Source organism: Onychostruthus taczanowskii, unplaced genomic scaffold, assembly GCF_017590055.1.
Source record: "Onychostruthus taczanowskii isolate IOZ18803 unplaced genomic scaffold, ASM1759005v1 scaffold89, whole genome shotgun sequence".
NCBI lineage: Eukaryota > Metazoa > Chordata > Aves > Passeriformes > Passeridae > Onychostruthus > Onychostruthus taczanowskii.
In genome coordinates this window covers 1,950,286-1,968,570 of record NW_024506882.1, presented here as the reverse complement: position 1 = coordinate 1,968,570, position 18,285 = coordinate 1,950,286, and the positions used below count along the sequence as shown (strand labels likewise).

Genomic DNA, 18,285 nt, shown 5'->3' with positions numbered 1-18,285 from the left:
CACAACCACCCCAAACCTTGCTTGTCCATCCAGCAGGGCCAGCCCCTCCACCACACAGAACCTGGGATTATTTTGGCCTTTTGGGGATTTCAAACCACTGAACCACCCAAGTGGCTGAACATACACAAACCTCACATCTGCCTTCCTTTAGAAAGCAACCTAAATATTAGAGCTCTTTAAGTGTACCTGCACATAAACCTGAGTCAGCTTTTGAGGTTCAAATCTTAATTTTACCAACATCAAAGATGGGAGCAGTGGAGAACAGGGATAAATCTGCTGCAATATTTCAACTCTCAATGGGTTTTAGTACCTCCACATTCCTTCTATTTCCTTTTTTTATTTGCTTTTTTCCCCACTTATAAGTCAATTTGAGTGAACAGTCAAATTCACTGAGAGATGTAGGGCTATTATATCATCTCTCTGCAAGCAGCATAATCTAGAAAATGGCAATAAATTAATTCAGCTCGCTGGAGGAATTTATTTTCATAATGCTGAAACATGGAAATAGGTTTTACAGACACCCACTGATCTAAAGTTCACCACACCAGCCTGTCACCCCTTTGAGAGGAACTGCCACACACAGAGCTGCTCCCTGGCTTTCTCAGGCTCTTGATTGATTTTTAAACTATGCAGCTCTACCTTGACAAATGGGACAGCACAAGGCAAAGCAGGTATTTGGCCAGGGGTTTGTAAAATGACCTGGGATAAGTAATAAAAAATGGGAGATTCTAGCACTGACTTCCTTCAGAAAGCATCAGTATTCTGATTTTGTAGGTGAAAGAACAACAAAGGTAACTGAAATAAATGTATCACTGCCTCAGCACTGACAGAAAATCCAGACCTGGACACATGGAAACAACCCTAACCCCAGCCCAGCCCCCAGATGTGGAAGTGGAGAAGAGCCAAGGATGGCTCAGAGGTATTACAGCTCAGAATTCCTGTCCCTAAGACTGCCAGAGTCCAGACTGAGATGTTCTCATAGTCTAAATATGAGCTCTGCAAGCCCAAAATCTGGTCACAGTGCAAAGCCTCAGTCTCCAAAAATGTACATTGCAAACTGCACGGAATAATTAAACTGCACAGAATAATTAAACTGCACAGAATAATTACAGCCCTGCCTACTGAAGGCCCTGGTAGGTGTGACCTGACCAAGGAGAGGGGTTGAGATCTGGAAGGTTTAGCATTATTTACAGAAACCCCTCCATTTCTCATGGCCATCTCCTCCAGGCTGCAGAGCAGGACACCAAAGTGATGCTGAGCCAGCCCAGGCTGGTGGCTCAGAGCAGAGCACAGATGCCAGTCCCAGCAGCTCCAGGAGCTAACAGAGCTGCCCAGGACCTGCTGGAGGAGATCCCCTGCATGAAATAATGCCTCTGAAACAAGGCTTCATTATGCCACGAGGCACACCACGAGGCAGAGGATCTAACATCAAAGGGCTGCAGTTTTTTAATGAAATAGTTGACAAACTATTAAGTTCTGCTGCTGTAAAGTCACCAAGTTAAAGCCATGAGCTTTCCTTTCACACCTGGGAATGAGCTGCTTATCACCAGCTCAGATCTGTTTCTAGGAACGTGCCAAATCCATCCACCAGGAGACTCCTATTTTCAATAATTCCCTTTTTACAGCTTTACAGTAAAACAGTGTTTGAGCCTGCTGATGGTAATCAGCTTCTCCTTTACAAATTCCTTTTATTTCGTTCAGAATCATTAAAGCTCATGAGTTAGTTATCTAAGGCCTCTTATTACAGCTTTACTTTTATCTGATTCCAGATACTGGTCAATGATACATTCATGTACTTTTAATCAAAGATTTATTTAAACTAAGCCATGTAAAAAGAGACCAAAACATGTTTTTAAAAGGTTTGGTTTAATTTAATATGAGCTAATTTGAATAGTTTTCTAATGTAACAACTATCATTGTCAGATGCTAAATATATGGAATTTAGGGGCAGAAAGACAATAATTGCTTGAAGGAGTTCATGAGTGTGATTTACTTGATCGAAAAATCAAAAACCTGCTTTAATACCAGAAAAAACAGAACTCCCAGGTTCTTCAATTAATTTACTTCATTTTCATTTCATTTCATTTCCACTTCTTTCTCCTTTGTTTTTTTCCTTCTAGAGAGGAAGGGCACAGACATCCACCACTCAATGACACACATAACAGCAAGAGAGAATCTCTTTGGGAATTATGCAGGGTTCCAATAAATGGGATAAAGGCTTGGGAAGTATTTCACTCTAAGTTAGTTTAACCTGTCATAGTTACACAGCCACATATTCCTCTACTTAGGAAATCACCAAAAAAAAATATAGTATGTCCATTAAACATTCTTCATTTACTTTCTTTGAAACACACAAAATCAGTACAATTTACTATGAATAATTTAAATATTAAGGTTTTAGGCTGTATTTTTTGAGTTTATTAATTAATTCATAAAATATTACTAGAAATTCTAACCCAGCATAGTCCCCAAACTCCTTGGTCAAATTCTTTTCATCCACAAAGTAAAACAACCAATTTAATTTAGACCCAAACAGTTCTTTCAGAAGCCAACAATTAGATTGGGTTTGGATTGAACAGGGTCATTTTTTTAAAGGAATTTGCTTGTTCGTGCACAGTTGCTCAGATTTTGCAGCAAGTTCCTCTCAGGGTTAACTCAACTTCTGGAAGAATCCTGTTAAATTAAGCAGCTTGGTTTAGGACTTGATTAAATGGTGTTTAAGCAGAGGCAGAGAGGAGCTGCACTCGAGGATGATAAAATATAAACCACTGAAAGGGCCAAAGTGAGTAAAGTTAATGTAAAATAATCAGAAGCCAGAGCCACTCCAAAACACAAATCCTGTTGTCTTGTTAGTTTAACTGGAGAGGAGCAGCAGCCTTGCAGAGCTGTGTGGGTGCTGAATGTTTGGGGTGTACTCACTGATCTGAGGAGCTGGCAGGATCCGAGCGGCTCGAACCGGCCCGTGGCGCACCGAGAACAGCTCCTGAGCCTCCCCACTGATCTGCAAAGGCCAAAAAACAATTTACACCTGCAAAAACACATCTGTCCCATAGCTAAGGATGGAGTTAGAAAGGCATTGTAGGGAGGTATATTGGTATGACTCTGCCTAAGCAACCACTGCTATTTTTCTAATTGAAAATATATACATAAGAAGTCTTGAATTGACCGTTCATGACCACACAGGTTTTGGAAGAAGCAAGACTTGAAGCTGACTAAAATTCCCAAAAATTTATCCCACATTTCACACGGTTCTAAAGGAAAATGCCAGCTCACCAGAAATCAGTCAAGAGTGGCAAACACGGGTGGAAAAAGTTGGGAGAATTTAATATATTGGTTCATTTCAAACTCACCAGGTGTGAAAACCATGTTTAAAAATTGGTGGTCAAGCTACTTAAGCCTGTCACTGATGGCAATGTTGAAAAGATTAAACCAGAAGCAGTTAAGATGAATTCCCAGACTTCCTGCAATGGTCACTCAATGTATTTTCATAACTGCCTGGAAATGGATCCGATATGGAACGTCAAACTCCAGGAAAATGGCAAACATTATGAAGCTCATTTCCAGCTAACCAACAACTTAAAACAGATGTAATGAGCCTCAGAACACAGCCAAGGCTGGCATAAAGTTTTGCCAAACAAGCAGCTTACAATATCAGAAGAGAACATGATTTGGAATAAGGTTCTTAGGAATCAATAAACTATAAATTCAAGTGAACTTTTGGAAATGTCATTTAATGGTTGTTTCCATTTCTTTCTGCACTTCAGCTCACACGTCCAAAAAGTTAAAATACTCCTACTGTTTGACCAGCAAATCCCAAGTACAGCACTCCAGGCTCTCAGCTTACATCCACTCTTGCCTGGTTATTTATTATCACTGCTCTAGGTCATGGGGGAGAATGAAACCCACCCCGTGAAGCACAATTATAAATAAAATCACTTTGAAAATACCATTTACTACAGAGCTAAGCCACCACTCTGCACACAATACAGAGAATTGCTGCTTCTCCCTGTTAAGCCTGGAATTACACACAAGCTACACAAATGTGGGGAAATAACACTTTAACCCATTTTAAACCAGCAGTTTATCAATTAAAATCTCTGTTAATGACACCAACTCACTAAAGGTTTGCTGATGGCTTTTAACTGGCCATGAGCTTGGAGTGCAGTGGGGAGGAAAAAAAAAAAAAAAAGCCTCTGGATGAAAACATCTGTATCCAGAAAAAACAGCCCAGAAAAACGTAGAGCACAGCTAAGCAGAAAATGAGGAAAATTAGAGAGGGACAGAGTAATAAAGAGATGTAAAAAATTAAGACAGCAGCACGTTTTCTGTCCACTGGAACACAGCAGCTCTATGCAAAGGGAAAGGAGGAAATGGAAAAGAAGAAAAATAGAAGGTTTGGGAACTATTATTATTGGCAATTAAAGATTTTTCCCCCAAACCATGAAAATGCTGTTTCACACGTGTATGCACATCTCTGGCTAGGAATGAAAACAGGAGGGAAAGGAACCAGCACAACAAAGGTAGGGAAGGAGTGATTCCCATAAAATATCCCAAGCAGCTCACACACCTCCCTCTGCTTTTTATCCCTGCCAGCACACCAGCCCCAGCTCCAATCTACTTCAAAAAGTTCCAGTCCCCAAAGGAAGACACACTGAGAGGGCCAAACCTTCTTAACTCAGGTTCTGCTCTTAAATATCCTGAACTCCAGGAGAATGTTTATCCAGCCTGGGGTGCCAAGACCTGGCAGAGCTTAAACTTGAGACTTGCAAAGAAAAGCTAGAAATGTCCAAATACAAAAGAAGTTTATTTGTACTGAAGCATTAAACATGGAAATCCCAGCCCAGCTCTTCTCATGCATGTAATGGAGTAACTTTTGAATAATTAATATTCATTATTTAAAGATAATTTATTATTTTATACTGGGGGGAAATTACAGAAAGTAAGGTTAAATGGAGTAACAAAAGGCACAGGATCCTACAGTGACTAAGAGGAGATTACAGGTATTTAGCCCCTGTTTTGAGAGCACTGTAGGTTAACAGGTCCTCTGCTCAGTCCCTGCAGCATTCTAAATCATGGAATGGTTTGGGTTCAGCCTCTGCAGCTCAAGTGCTCAGCATTTGCTGACTCTTGGGAGCTAAAAAAGGATCACATTTTAAGATACACCCCCAGTGGAGGGTGCCACCCAACCACCAGCATCTCGCTTGTAAAGAAAATTCAAATTCTCTAACAGGCACAAAATAAAGTTTCCAAAAAATCTGGATGTGACACTACAACACTGATCCCATTAAAACACTAGTTTCACAAAGTAACAGCTTTTTCAGGGGATTTAAGCTGTGTGTCCTTAACTGTTCTGCTGAGACAGGGACTCATGGAAGACACTGCATGCTGCGTCTGCCATGAATTAGTAAGAGCTTGGTTGTTCCTTGGTTTGCTTGGCACTGAAAAATGCATTAGGGCTTCGAGTTGAAGATTTTCTTTGAATTCCAATTAACTTCTTTCAAACACCACCACCAGAAGCTTCTGCTGTTTGCAGTCTTACAAAAATCTTACAAACCCCAGAACTAAGTGTGGTTAATGCTAATGCCCTTCATTTATCTATGGATAAAACTTCATTGCTGAGGTCCACAGATCCAATCTGCCTGCAAGCACCTCCTTGGGGGGACAGAGATTGTGTGGCCTGACCTTCTGCCACTCCAGCCCTTACCTCAGTGCTCAGCCCCTGAGAATGGGACACTCTCCCCACCAGGAACCCAAGAGGGACCAGGAACTGCACGCTGAGGGGACAGGGGGTCACCCGTGGGCTGCCACCTCCCAGCCAAAGGCTCCACATCCCATTACCAGTCCCTGGAGCCCCACAGTCTCTCATGCACAGACAAAACATAAATAGAGCTCATGAATTGAAAACAGAGCTCTAAATTCTTCAAAAAGCACCTGTGAGAAACGAGGCTGTGGCTGCCATGCTGGATTGGATCCAGCTAAGTAGCAAGTCCCCGTGGCAGCTCTCAGAGCTCTTAAAAGTTTTTCTTTCCCATTCCAAAAGCCAAGAATATTTCCAAACAGGTTTCAAGAATTGGATATTAAGCTGTAAAAGCAGCTTCAGGTACTCGTTGCAGGGAAGAGGGAATCCAAAATGACGGCTCCAAGCTGCTCTGGTAGAACATCTCAGCTTTCCCAAATCCTGGCATCAACCACAACTCCCAGACCTACAGGGAAGGCTGGAAGCAAAGGATTCCAACCCCCCAAAAAAGTCTTCATTAAAGGAGGGAGAAGAATCTTCTCCCTCACTTAAGAGATCTTGAGCTACTGCTTAAAACATGACAGGCCAGGAGTCTGCAGCACTGGGTAATTTCTGATGGCACAGCTGCATTGTTTGGAGCACACCAGTTTGCACCCATAAAAAAAAAGCTGAACAAAGGAAATTTTGTTCACACCAAGGACAAGTAATATTTTCCAACCAGAGAAAATGGTTTTCACATGGTGAAAAAAAATGTAAAAAAAAAAAAGGGCAAACATACACCAAAGTGAAACGAAATGGAGTTGGGAACTCAATGCTTGAACAACTGTGCAAATCTAGAAATGGAAACTGGGGAATGTGTAACAGGAAAAGGGAATGATCTGGAGGTTGTTTTTAAATATTCTGATGCATGTTTTATACATGAAGATATCATGATATGACATTATAATATGATAATAAGCAATTAATAGATACCACCACCAAATATTGCTGCATGTGGGTTAAAGGCAACTTCCAGTCATGCTGCTGCTGAGAAAGTAAGGAAGGACTGGAAGAAAAGGAACAAATTTTACCACTTTAGTTTAGAAATTCACTCAGCTCTTCCATTCAAACCAGATCTCTGTAATTATCTAGAGATTGTAACAGTTTAGATGCTCAAGGAGTGTTATTCTAGTGGCTGGACTGAGGATGAAGTTGCACCTAGTTCTTTAAATTATGGCAGTGCTAATGGAATCAGAAGTTTTATAAAACCACATGTCTTGCACACTGGTGCCTCTTCAGTGTAAAAAACCCAAATGATTTGCATAGGTGTCCTCAGACATTTTTCAGGGTCACTAGGTCAGATCTTTACTCCATTTTTCTGAGTGGCACATGCAAGTGGTTCCCTCTGGAAAGAGACCTGGACAGAGGAAGGGTTGCAGCTTGGGATGTGATAAGTTTCTTTGTTAATTGTCACAAGAACCATTACACCAAGATGATTTTGCTACTTCTGAAACTCCCAGCCTACAATGAAAAACAAAACAAACAAAAAAAAGCAGCCAACGTGCATTCCCTGAACAGGAACATCTAGAACAGATCCTTGGAAACCACATCAGGCAAAAAGCAGTTCCAGTTGTCTCTGAAACATGAAACTGGGAGCAAGGCAAAAAACCAAATTCCAAACAAAACACACAACTCCATTATCAAACAGGAACTCCTAGTGTATCCCCAGATTCCTCCCCACTTAGGCAGGAGTATTTTAAGCCCACTTTTAACCTTCCCACCCCCATGTGAGAGCAGAGATCAAAGCCCAACCCTTGGGATGGACACCTTGTGCTGCACTTCCAAAGCCAGGCTCCCCCAAACACCACCCCGAGCCCTTTGAAGGCGCCCTAATGGCATCTCCCATCCTGCAAATCACACTTTTTGTACTCCAAAGATCTTCCCGGGAGGAGATGTTAATGTGAAAGCACTCTCAGCTCGCAGAGACACTGCAGAGAGGTGTGGGCAAGGCCATGTAGCACCATTAGCAGGAGTGTGGGCTTAGGAGCTGTCATAAACACTTCATAATCACTCACACACAACCCCTGCTGCCTGCAACACGTTATTAAGTGCTGAATAGAGGGCCAATTGTAGGAATAAAAAAGCACAATGCTACAGATAATGACTTTCCTGAGGAGATTTGCACATAAATGTCAGATTGTTGCTTTTGCAGATTAAGCTGGAGAATGCAGGGTTGGGGTTTTGTTGGGTTTTTTTTTTTTTCCCTTAGCTGGAATAACATTGCTTAATTACAAGCTAAATAGTTGGGCCAAGAAGGAAGGTTTGTGTAATAGAAGGGCACAAAAAAGTGTTGCCAAATAAGCTCTTAAATATTAAGTCAATCACATAGCTGCCAGGTTTTATTGTGCTCAGGCTGAGCAAGGGGGGGAAACACAAAGGAGAAGCAACAATGTGGAAAACCCCTTCCAGTTTATGAAAAACCCCCTCCAGTTTGTGAAAACCTCCTCCAGTTCATGTTCCCTCTAAATTTGTTGGATATACAAATCCTGCTCAGCAAAGATACTTAAAGCTGATGTTAAAGATCATTATTCTGTGAAAATCTACCAGAGGAGCCATTCCAACACTGCTCTAACACAAAGTGTCCAGGTCCAAGCTGCACCTCCCTGGCTGTGCTCTCAGAATTTCACAGAATATAAAATAATAAAGGGTTGGCAAAATGATGCAATGTCCCCACAGCTGACATTCTGAAGGTGGATGGTAAAATATTTCCACATTTGGCATTTTCTCCATTTCACTGCACTTCCCCCCTGCTCATACTTCTGCAAAAACTGAACAACACTGAGAGATGCTGTCCTGCAAATTAATTTTTGTTATTTTTTCCTGAAATAGCAAATACTATCAAAAGCTAGGAAAGATGAAGAAGTTAAATACATTGGGGGGGGAAAAAAAACATAGCCTGGCTGTATGGTTCTGCTAGAAAGAAGACAAAATCAGGTATTCCATGGCCTAACTTGTGGCTCATTTGGACACAAGGAAGGAAAAAAAAAGAAAATAAAAAGATAGAAAGAAAATTAAAACATCCATCCATAGCAACACATATCCCTTTTTTTAGCAGAAAACACAGGTTCTTTCGGATAAAAACATTTCAGCTGGGTAAAACGGGATGTTTTGTGAGGATAATTGAGCACAAGCCGATGTGATGCTCAGGGTATAGTAATTAATTAATTAATTAATTGATGATTGATGAGGCGGTGCTGCCGCTCTTAGCTCGGTGTCCCAGCGCCCCCGTGTGGACACTTGGTGTAACGCAGCGCGAGAGAAAATCCCATTTTTGGCTGAAATCTTCCCAAGTTTCAGTTCAAGTTCCTAAATTATAATAAACAGTTCCAAAATACTGAAATTTAGCGAAGTATATTAGGTCTCGTTCCATTTCTTTTAAACATTCCTTCAAGGACAAAACCTCACCAGCTTATTTCCTCATTCGTGCTAATGAGATGCAATCAAGAGGATAATGAGATGCAATAAAGAGGGGGAAAGCCCTACCACGCCCATAAAACTCAATTAAACTGAATTTCTGCTGTAGTAATTAACTTTGTTTTCTAAGCAACCCAATATACAAACACATGTTCTACACAGAAAGTTGTAAAATGTACACATTTCTTTAAAAAACAATGTATTTTCCAAAGGGAAAGAACTCCATCCTCTCTGCCTTATTCTGAAGGATAGAGTGTTGTGAGCAATTTTGCTTTTTTAAGTTCAGAATTTTATGGCCTACTGTACTCAACTTTATTCTCTCATTTTGAGCAATTTGGGGGAAATTCCCCAAATGAAGACCACGTGCCCCATAAACCACTCTGCAACACAAACCAGGGGATGGGGATGACAGCATGAAATCAAATCCATATGCAACAGAGGCCTTCATAAAATTAAAATTGCAAATCATGTCCATGACAAACGTGACTGTAAAATACTATTGATACTGTCATACTGGAGTTCCTGGGACAAACAAATCCTGTTGTTTTTTTTTTTTATTATTTATTCTTCTCTGTTTTTATTCTGTTTTATTCTGGTTTTATTCTGTTTTCTGTTATTCTTTTCTGTTAAAAAAACAAAATCCAGTTTTGTTTTGGGGCTAGAAACTATTCCAGAATGGCAAACACCGCTCCCAGTTTGAGGGTGGAAATGGACTTAGCAGGAATAATGTGTAAAAAGCCCTCAAAAATCTGCAGGTACATGAACTGAAGTGTTTGAGCTGTGCTCAGGATTATCTGAAGATAAACACACCACACACAATCCACGAGACACTGATGGGAAGTGTTGGCTCTTTTCCCCCAGTGGGAGAAATTCAAGGTGAAATACTCAAGTTGGAACACAAAATTGACAAGGAAAAGGAGAAGGAAGGAGGGGTGAGCTCTGAACTCACAGGTATGCTCCACACTTGCATCCCATCGCTGTAGCCAATCATCAGCAGCAACGGGGGCTCATTCCCAGTGCTGTGGATTTCATGGAATTCCATATTCCTGGATGTATCTGAAGGACATTTCAACAGCAAAGCCATTATTAGGAGAAAGGATCAAGCTCTCAGCAACATTTGATGGTGTTCCCTCAGTTGTCAGAACTAAAAGCAACCACAGTGCTTTACGTTTTCATGCTGGAGCAACACTGAAATATATTCTTAAAGTTTCACAAAGAGAAAGCTTCAAAATTTAAAATATTGGAGAAAAATTTACTGGATAACAGCATGGTCTAAAAGAAAATGGTGACTGATTCCTCTTTCAGACTGAGCTCTTCCACCTGTTTATCCCTGTTCCCTTTTTTTTTTAAAGGAAGGTTAGAGATGGAGTGAGAGTGAACCTAAATCAGGGTTATTAAAACTAGAAATTATCTATAATCTCCACGTGGCTTTATGGCTATCTTTGGCCAGTTAAGGTTTGTTTGCTTGTGGTTTGTTTTCCCTTTATTTTTTTATAAACTCTCAGGCATTTCCTTTTTAGGTTCATATAACAAAACTCTTTGGAATATTCTTCAGAACCCTTCATGTGGTGTTTACATTTATTTTATGCAGCCTGTTCTGACTGGGCCTGGAAAAAGCCTCTTTCACCACCCCAAATAAATCTTCTCTGTCTCTGATACTTCCATGCTTTCAGTGAGCTTTGCTCATTCTCTCATGGTTAAAAATGTCATTTAAGAGGGCTTTTACTCAAGAAAATCATAATGTTTATCATTATTCTATACTGGAATATCTGACTGGAATTATTGCACATGGACCCAAAACTCACAAGAACAAGTGGGAGAAAATGAAGCCATACCATTTAAATCTGCATTTTCAAATCTGACCCAGACAATTTTCTCTTTCTCTTCTGGTGGGGTTCCACTGTAGGCCTGGACAAAAAGCAAAAGGGTTGAAACAGGGAAGATTAACAGTGGTTTTCCTCCCCCTGTAAGAAGGAATTATATTAAAAACCACAATCATGATCCATGCAGCTTACTGTCACCAGTATTCACACAACACAACCATGCTGAACATCACTCACTGATGCAGGAATGACAAAATATTTATAATAAATCTTGGGGCAGGCAAGAAATGCCAGGTGACTTAGAGCTGAGTTAATAAAATTAAACACAGTGGCTTCTACAGTCTTTAACTTCAGCAGTGTTGGAAGTTCTCACATGAGGTGTTTTATCATTAAAATTCTCTTTAATTCACTTAAAAGCTTTGCAAGGCAGACTGAGGGAAGAAAGAGACCTTTACTACACAGTTTATATTACTGACACCTTTCAGTTCTGTTTGTGACAACTTTAATGCAGCCATTTAAAAGAGAATAAACTGCAATTCCAGGAGAACAGATCCATGTTTCAGCCCTGTGTTCTACAGATTCCCATAAAAAGATGAGATACAAAAAGGAATTGTGGAGTGAGACTTGCAGTGTTTCCAGCCTGGAGGTTTTACAGTCCTCAGGAGAAGCTGTGGTAGCAGGAACCAGCAGAAATACCATCACTTCCAAATGAATTACAACAAAATACTGAGCACTATTTGGGATTAAATATGAACACATCTTGTATAATCACTTTATACATGCCAGAAAAGCAACAACACGGACTAAAAATACAAATTTAAAAAATAAGTGTGGGGTTTACTTTCCAAAACAAATCACATTCCACGCTTCCAAGGCAAGCTGATGTGGAAAATAAAACACAGACTGTGTCCTTTAACCAGAGAGGGGGAATGGGAAGCTGTGGAATGCTGCAATCTCTTAATTGAAACTTTCATTATGTCTAATTTTAACCCTGAGTCCAAAATTCATTTCACAAATTGCTATTACTGAGGGCATTGTTTTTGTATTATTACAGAATAAATGCACTGGGAATTCCTAAGAGGAAATTCATGAGGAAACAAGACACTAAATCATTCCTTGGAATCAGAATCAGGATCATTTCCTGAAGCTAAATTCAGCTGCAGTGCTCCTCTACAGCTTTCCCAAAGAGTAAAACAAAATTAATTCCCTTCTGCTACTGGGAGGCCCATGGGCAACCAGGAAGGCACCATTCCAGTGCCATATTAATTATATATAAACATACTAAAATATATAAATAAACATATTAAAATTATTTATTTATTCATTCATTCATTTATTCATTTATCAGATTAAATAAATAAATTTACAAAGCAGAGTGAGGATCCCTGACTCTGCTTTTTTGTGCACTGAAAAAAAAAAGTGGTTTTAAAGATCCACACCCTACCTGTGGCACAACATCTTGGAGGAAGGTAACAACACTTTCCATGTAGGACTGTTCCCTGGAAAACAGAAGGAGAATTTCAGCCAAAGGACTTCAGAAATGGTCATGAATTATTAAATTAGGTCAGCAAAAGGAAGCATGGGGCAACCTTTAGCACATAGCAGAATACTAATGCAGGCACTTATTTTTGCTGCCAAATTCTGATAATATTCATTGTGGCCTGTAAGTTATGAAAGGACTAAGAGTAATAAAAGTCTGTAAAAAAGCCAAGTGATAGCTGCTGATGGAATAACTGCTTGGGGGGGAAGTATAAAATCTAAACTCAAGGAATAAGCCATGTTCTCCGCATCAGAGGGGCCTGAAGTGATACAGGGATTTGGAAATCATTCCTCAGGGATTTTTCTACTTGAATGAAAGATGAAAATGAGGATTTCAACAATGACTGGAGCTCTCCTGGTGGCACAAACAAACTCCCAGAGCTCCTGTGCACGATGGACAAAGCTGGCAGCGCTCAGGGGCAGGGGATGGAACAAAACCCTCCCTAACAGCAAGGAGAGGCATTCCCAGGTGACTTTGTACAGCTTGGGAAGCTCATTCCCTGCTGGAAGTTCACCAGCAGCATCCACTGGGGAGGGTTTACAGTGCAAGATGCATTTTCTGAGGCAGAGTTAAGGCAGTGCTCTGAGCAGCCTGTCCCTGTGCAAGGGCTGAGTAACCACAGCGTGGGCTGAGAGCAGCACAGAGGCTGCTGAAACCCTGCAGAAATTTGGTGCTTTGAGCCATGAGGAACACTTGAGACACGCTGGCAACAAGAGCTACCCTCAGAAAAGTCTGAGATGATTTAAGAAAAGCCTTCAGGTTTTCTTTAGGCAACAGCTTCGGCGGCTCCGAAATTAACTTTTGTGCTGTTGTAATTTTTCCTGTGCCAACTCAAGATTTCTCATAGCAACAAAGGAGAACTGTAAATTAGGAACTCTGGATGGCCAAAAGTGCTGTTTTCTGAAGCTGTGCAAGATTGTTTTAATAAAACCAGAAGTGTTTAGCACTGAAAAACGCAGCACTCTGGAGAATTTAGGTCTACACACAAGCATACAGAAGATACTTGAACCCAAATGCTGCAACACCTCTTTGAAAACAGAGATAAATCTGAAATATGAAGTTTTACATTCCAGAAAGCCTACTCCAGCCCATGACCAAACCATGCCAGGATTTCTGCATCCCAGATTGTCCCACTCAGCTCTAGGCTGAGGCCTTACAAACTGAGCTGTGGTTTCTTCTGTGCTGATTCTTCTCTGATTTATGTAGGTCACCCAAGCTGCCCCTGCACACCTTTATTAAAATGCCTGGCCACAGCCAGAGCAGTAAATACAGTGTCTGAAGCTGTCCTGGGAATGCCAACCAGCCAGAGTCATGCTGCCCTCATGGTTCAGCTCATGCAATGCAATTTTTTCCCCCTCTCCCCAAGCACATCTTGAACCCAAGCTGATGTTTGGGAAGTGTTTTATTCAGAGTGTGTGCACTAAATCTCCCCCAAAGTTGAAAAATTTCCAGGGAGATGTATTTAAAGTGGTTAAAAACAACATAATCCACAAAAAAAAAAGCCCAATCTTCCTTTAATAATAATATAGAAACTTGACATGAGCAGCAGAATGCTGCTGAGTGCTCAGCACCCACAGATTCACCAAAAAGAGTGACATTTTTGAGGCACAAACAGGTACCTCAAGAACAAAACACCATGTTTAAAAAAAGAACAGATAATCATCTTCAGGACAGACAATCAACTCCTTACAGTGTTTTTTTACTGTAGTACTTTTAAAGCACATTTTGAAGAAAATGTTGTTACAGAGAGGAAAGGCATTTGTTGAGGAATTTTGCAACGTTAAGAAAAAAATGGCTGCAGGACAAAGTTCTAACACAACTTTTCGTGCTACAACAATCAGTTTCTTGTGATCTTCAATAAAAATGAAGTGAATCTTTTATCTGGAAACACAGAGTTATCTCCAAGGGCACAGTAACACCCCCTGAAGTGGACATTTCCACACAGTGCCATTTTGCAGCAGCATAAACATCCCAAGGAAGAAAAATTGCTACAAAACTCCTTTAACAGACAAAGACCATAAATCTTCTAGGCTGCCTTACAGCCAAAAGGCTCTTTTGCCATGAAAGCATTCCCATGTGCACACAGTGAAAATCAGGATGCCCAGGCACAAAAAGTGTTTGTCAGGTGCTCTGACCAGAAGGATGGAGCTTCTTCCTTTTTCCTTGGTTTTGTTCTTTTAATATGAAAAAAAAAATGCACAATTCTTCTTCCTGGAGGACTTTAATGACAAGTTTTATATGTTTTAATATATCCACTCTGGGACAAGGTGTTGTTTAAAAGAAAGGATCACACGTGGCACAGCACTCTGGCCTAAGTAAGAACTTGGCATCACTCTTCTACACTTGCAACGTTTGTACAGCAAAATGGTGCAAACAACAACAAAACTTTGCAGCAATTAGCTTTTAAATACACAGCTTTGGTGTGCAGTGGCAAAGGATGGGATCCCACTCAGGGAGACAGAAACGCCACGCGCCGACTTCACCGCACAACGCTCAACGCAGCAAAGTGCAGCGCCAACACAAGCTGGCTTTGGGGGGGAAAAACCCAAACCAGCTCAGGCTGGGCTTCTTCCACAAGAAAAGCAAACCCTTTTCAGTAAGGGCTGTTCTTCTAGAAGGTTCTTACGTGGCAGCTTGAGGGCGAACCACCACTCCTCCCGTGCAGCGGCTGGGGCGGCGCGGCGACTCTGCGGCCATCGTTCCGGGCTCACACCTGCAACAAACACAGCACCTTTACTGACATCTCCACAGGACTGCTCACTGCACAAGCTCTCCACGTGTTCTTCAAGGTGGGAAGAGAGGAATTTCACTTACACAGGCCTGCAGGGCCTCTTTACAGCACTTTTTTTAGTGAGGAGAAAAGATCACGCACCAAGCGGGCGACTCCTTCAATCACTGCAGCTCCTGGAATGTTTGTGAAAATAAAACAACAAACCCCACAGAGCTGCATGATAAAGGGGAAAATTATCTCAAACTGCACTAGATGATCTTTAAGGAGCCCTCCAACCCAAACCACTCTATGATTCCACGAGTAAAGATAGTGGTACAGGTACACAGCTGTCATCACCATTACACAAACCCACTATTTCCTAATGGGCTGCTGTCTCAGAGAACAATTATATAAAAATAACGTGCAGTCACAATTGCAGCTTGTACTCTTGAAAACATGGGCTCCATTGCAGCTCACACATTCTCTTTGCTTTTTGTGCCATCCTCAAGCTTGCCTTCACACTGCTGTTCTCCAGGGGAGTAAAGATAGTGGTACAGGTACACAGCTGTCATCACCATTACACAAACCCACTATTTCCTAATGGGCTGCTGTCTCAGAGAACAATTATATAAAAATAACGTGCAGTCACAATTGCAGCTTGTACTCTTGAAAACATGGGCTCCATTGCAGCTCACACATTCTCTTTCTTTATGTCAGCTTTTTGTGCCATCCTCAAGCTCGCCTTCACACTGCTTTTCCAGGAGAAAAGTCTGTGTGACATTCCTAAAGGCAGAAAGCACTTGAGGAGCAGCCCAGATCCCAGCCAGCTCTTCAGGGAACCCCCTCAGCTGCTCTGTGGTGTCCCCCCACCCCAAACCTGCTCACAAAGTAAAAGAAAAAGCCAAATCCCCACGGTGGTATCAGTTATCAGCATCCTTCCACGTCAGGCCAGACTCTACAAGGGCCAGCCCATTAAGGGAGGCAGGACAACCACTCAGGAACTGACAGCAAAATAACAATTAATAACAAAACATTCAGCAACACAACAGCAGCCTGACACACGCCTTGAGGAACCTTGAAAGGCGAAATGTCACGGAAAGGATGAAATCGCCCCACGGACACCCGCCCCTGCCGTGCCCTCAGTGCCAGCACCTTGTGCCACCCCGGCCCGAGGGTGAAGCGAGCACCGGGGCCGGTTCCAGCGGCGGCTCTGGGCCTCGGCACGGCCCCGCCTCAGCTCGGGGCACTGCGGGGCCGCCCGACCCTCCGGAGCCCCGGCAGCGGCCTGGGCACCCTCCGCCGCCGCTATTGAGCAACTCCACACCGAACACCGCGACCTGCCCGGCCTCTCTCCCGCCGCCGCCCGGTGAGCGGGGCCGCGGCCTTCCCGGAGCGCGCCCACCCCGCCGGCCGCCCCTCGCTCCGCACCCCGCGCGCTTCGGCCGCAGCTGCCGGGGGTCCCCCAGGCCTCACGGCCCTGCCCGCCGCCTTGGCGCTGCCCCCCCCGCCGCGCGCCCCGCGGCTTTGTTTACATCGGGGATCTCGCGAGAGCCGCCGCGCGCCGGGGCCGGCCCCGAGCACGTGGGGCGGGGAGGGGCGGGAGGGAGAGGCGGGGCCGGATTGGCGGGGAGGGGCGCGGCCCCCGCGGTGACGTCACTTGGGGCGGGGTCTGATGGGCGGGGCCGTGAGGGATCGTGAGGGAGCCTGAGGGGCATTGAGGGATCGTGAGGGGGCGTGAGGGGGTGTGAGAGGTTGTGAGGGAGACTGAGGGGCATTGAGCATTGAGGGACCGTGAGGGATCGTGAGGGCTTGTGAGGGAGATTGAGGGGCATTGAGGGACCGTGAGGGATCGTGAGGGCTTGTGAGGGAGACTGAGGGGCATTGAGGGACCGTGAGGGATCGTGAGGGCTTGTGAGGGGTTGTGAGGGATTGTGAGGGAGCCTGAGGGGCAGAACGCCGCAGGCAGGCAGTCCCGGCAAGGGGGAAAGGCCACGGGGCCGAGGCATCCCCCAGCTGGAGCGTCTCCAGGCTGCAGAGCTCAGGGACAGCGCAGGTTCTGGAGCTGCTGCTCCTCAGAGCTCGGGTGCTGTGGCAGCGCTGGAGACACGGCTGAGGAGCGGCCTCAAAAGCCCCAAAGGGGCTCCAAGAGCCATGGAGAGAGACTTTGGGCCTGAAGTGATAGGACACAGGGTATGGCTACTTCCAGAGGGTAGATTTTTATTGTAGAAAGAAATTATTCCCTGTGAGGGTGGGCAGGCCCTGGCACAGGGTGCCCAGAGCAGCTGTGGCTGCCCCATCCCTGAAGTGTCCAAGGCCAGGCTGGCCGGGCTTGGAGCAGCCTGGGACAGTGGGAGGTGTCCCTGCTCATGGGTGATGTTTAAGCTCTCCTCCAGCCCAGCCCAGTGTGTGATTTATGTTTACAGGTGTCCAGCAGTGCCCAGATGCCTCAGGGTGACACAAGGGGCACTGGTTCAGGTTTCCAGACAGTGGCACCAGGTCAGGAGGGGGTGACCTGCTCTGGGAATGCACCTGACTCCTGTGACAACACCATCATCCACATACCAGAAGAATGAAACGGTGACTGAAAACATTCACAAAGTGCCTAGGAGCAGGTTTGCACAGATCACAGCTTTATTTCGCAAGAAGTTGGAACTCGGGTTTGATCTTACCAAAGGAGCCTCTGTGAACTTACCGGGTGTGAATTCCCCTGTCTCAGCTTTGAATATTCATTTCAGAGAAGTCAAATGAGAAAAGAGGTGGGCAAAGTATAGGCAGGAGTAAACTGCTGCCAGTGCAGTTAATCCTGACCATCGTCCAGCAGCTTCCCCAGGAAAAATTGTAGGGTTGGATTAATTTATTAAGAGTAAAAAAGAAAAGCCAAAAGGTGGAGAAGCCCAAGTTTACAACTGCTTGAGAAAACCTGAATGAGGCTCACATTTCTGAGTGCTGCAGAATTCTACGGAAACCTAAATTTTGCTTTTGTGTAGAGCAAAAACCCTGGGAAATTCACTATAAATCTTTT

At 43.4% G+C, this 18,285-nt stretch overlaps 1 protein-coding gene across 12 annotated transcripts in view; it reads right to left on the bottom strand.

Moving 5' to 3' along the window:
• The window catches only part of BCAS3 (BCAS3 microtubule associated cell migration factor), a 300,833-nt gene extending 284,089 nt beyond the window's left edge, over positions 1-16,744 (bottom strand). For 5 of the 12 annotated variants that reach the window (XR_005954169.1, XM_041425423.1, XM_041425428.1 and 2 more), the window contains exons 1-6: positions 15,368-15,732; positions 15,180-15,266; positions 12,458-12,512; positions 11,026-11,098; positions 10,140-10,246; positions 2,920-3,001 (exon numbers count right to left, since the gene is read on the bottom strand). Coding sequence is in view for 11 of the 12 variants with exons in the window: in XM_041425423.1 (XP_041281357.1) it covers positions 2,920-3,001; positions 10,140-10,246; positions 11,026-11,098; positions 12,458-12,512; positions 15,180-15,250 (388 nt within the window). In the remaining variant the exon portion in view is untranslated. Of the gene's footprint in view, positions 1-2,919; positions 3,002-10,139; positions 10,247-11,025; positions 11,099-12,457; positions 12,513-15,179; positions 15,285-15,367; positions 15,733-16,337 lie in introns of those variants that run through there. The other 7 variants (XM_041425424.1, XM_041425425.1, XM_041425429.1 and 4 more) reach the window with 5 other exon arrangements.
• Between the last annotated feature and the right edge of the window lie 1,541 nt (positions 16,745-18,285).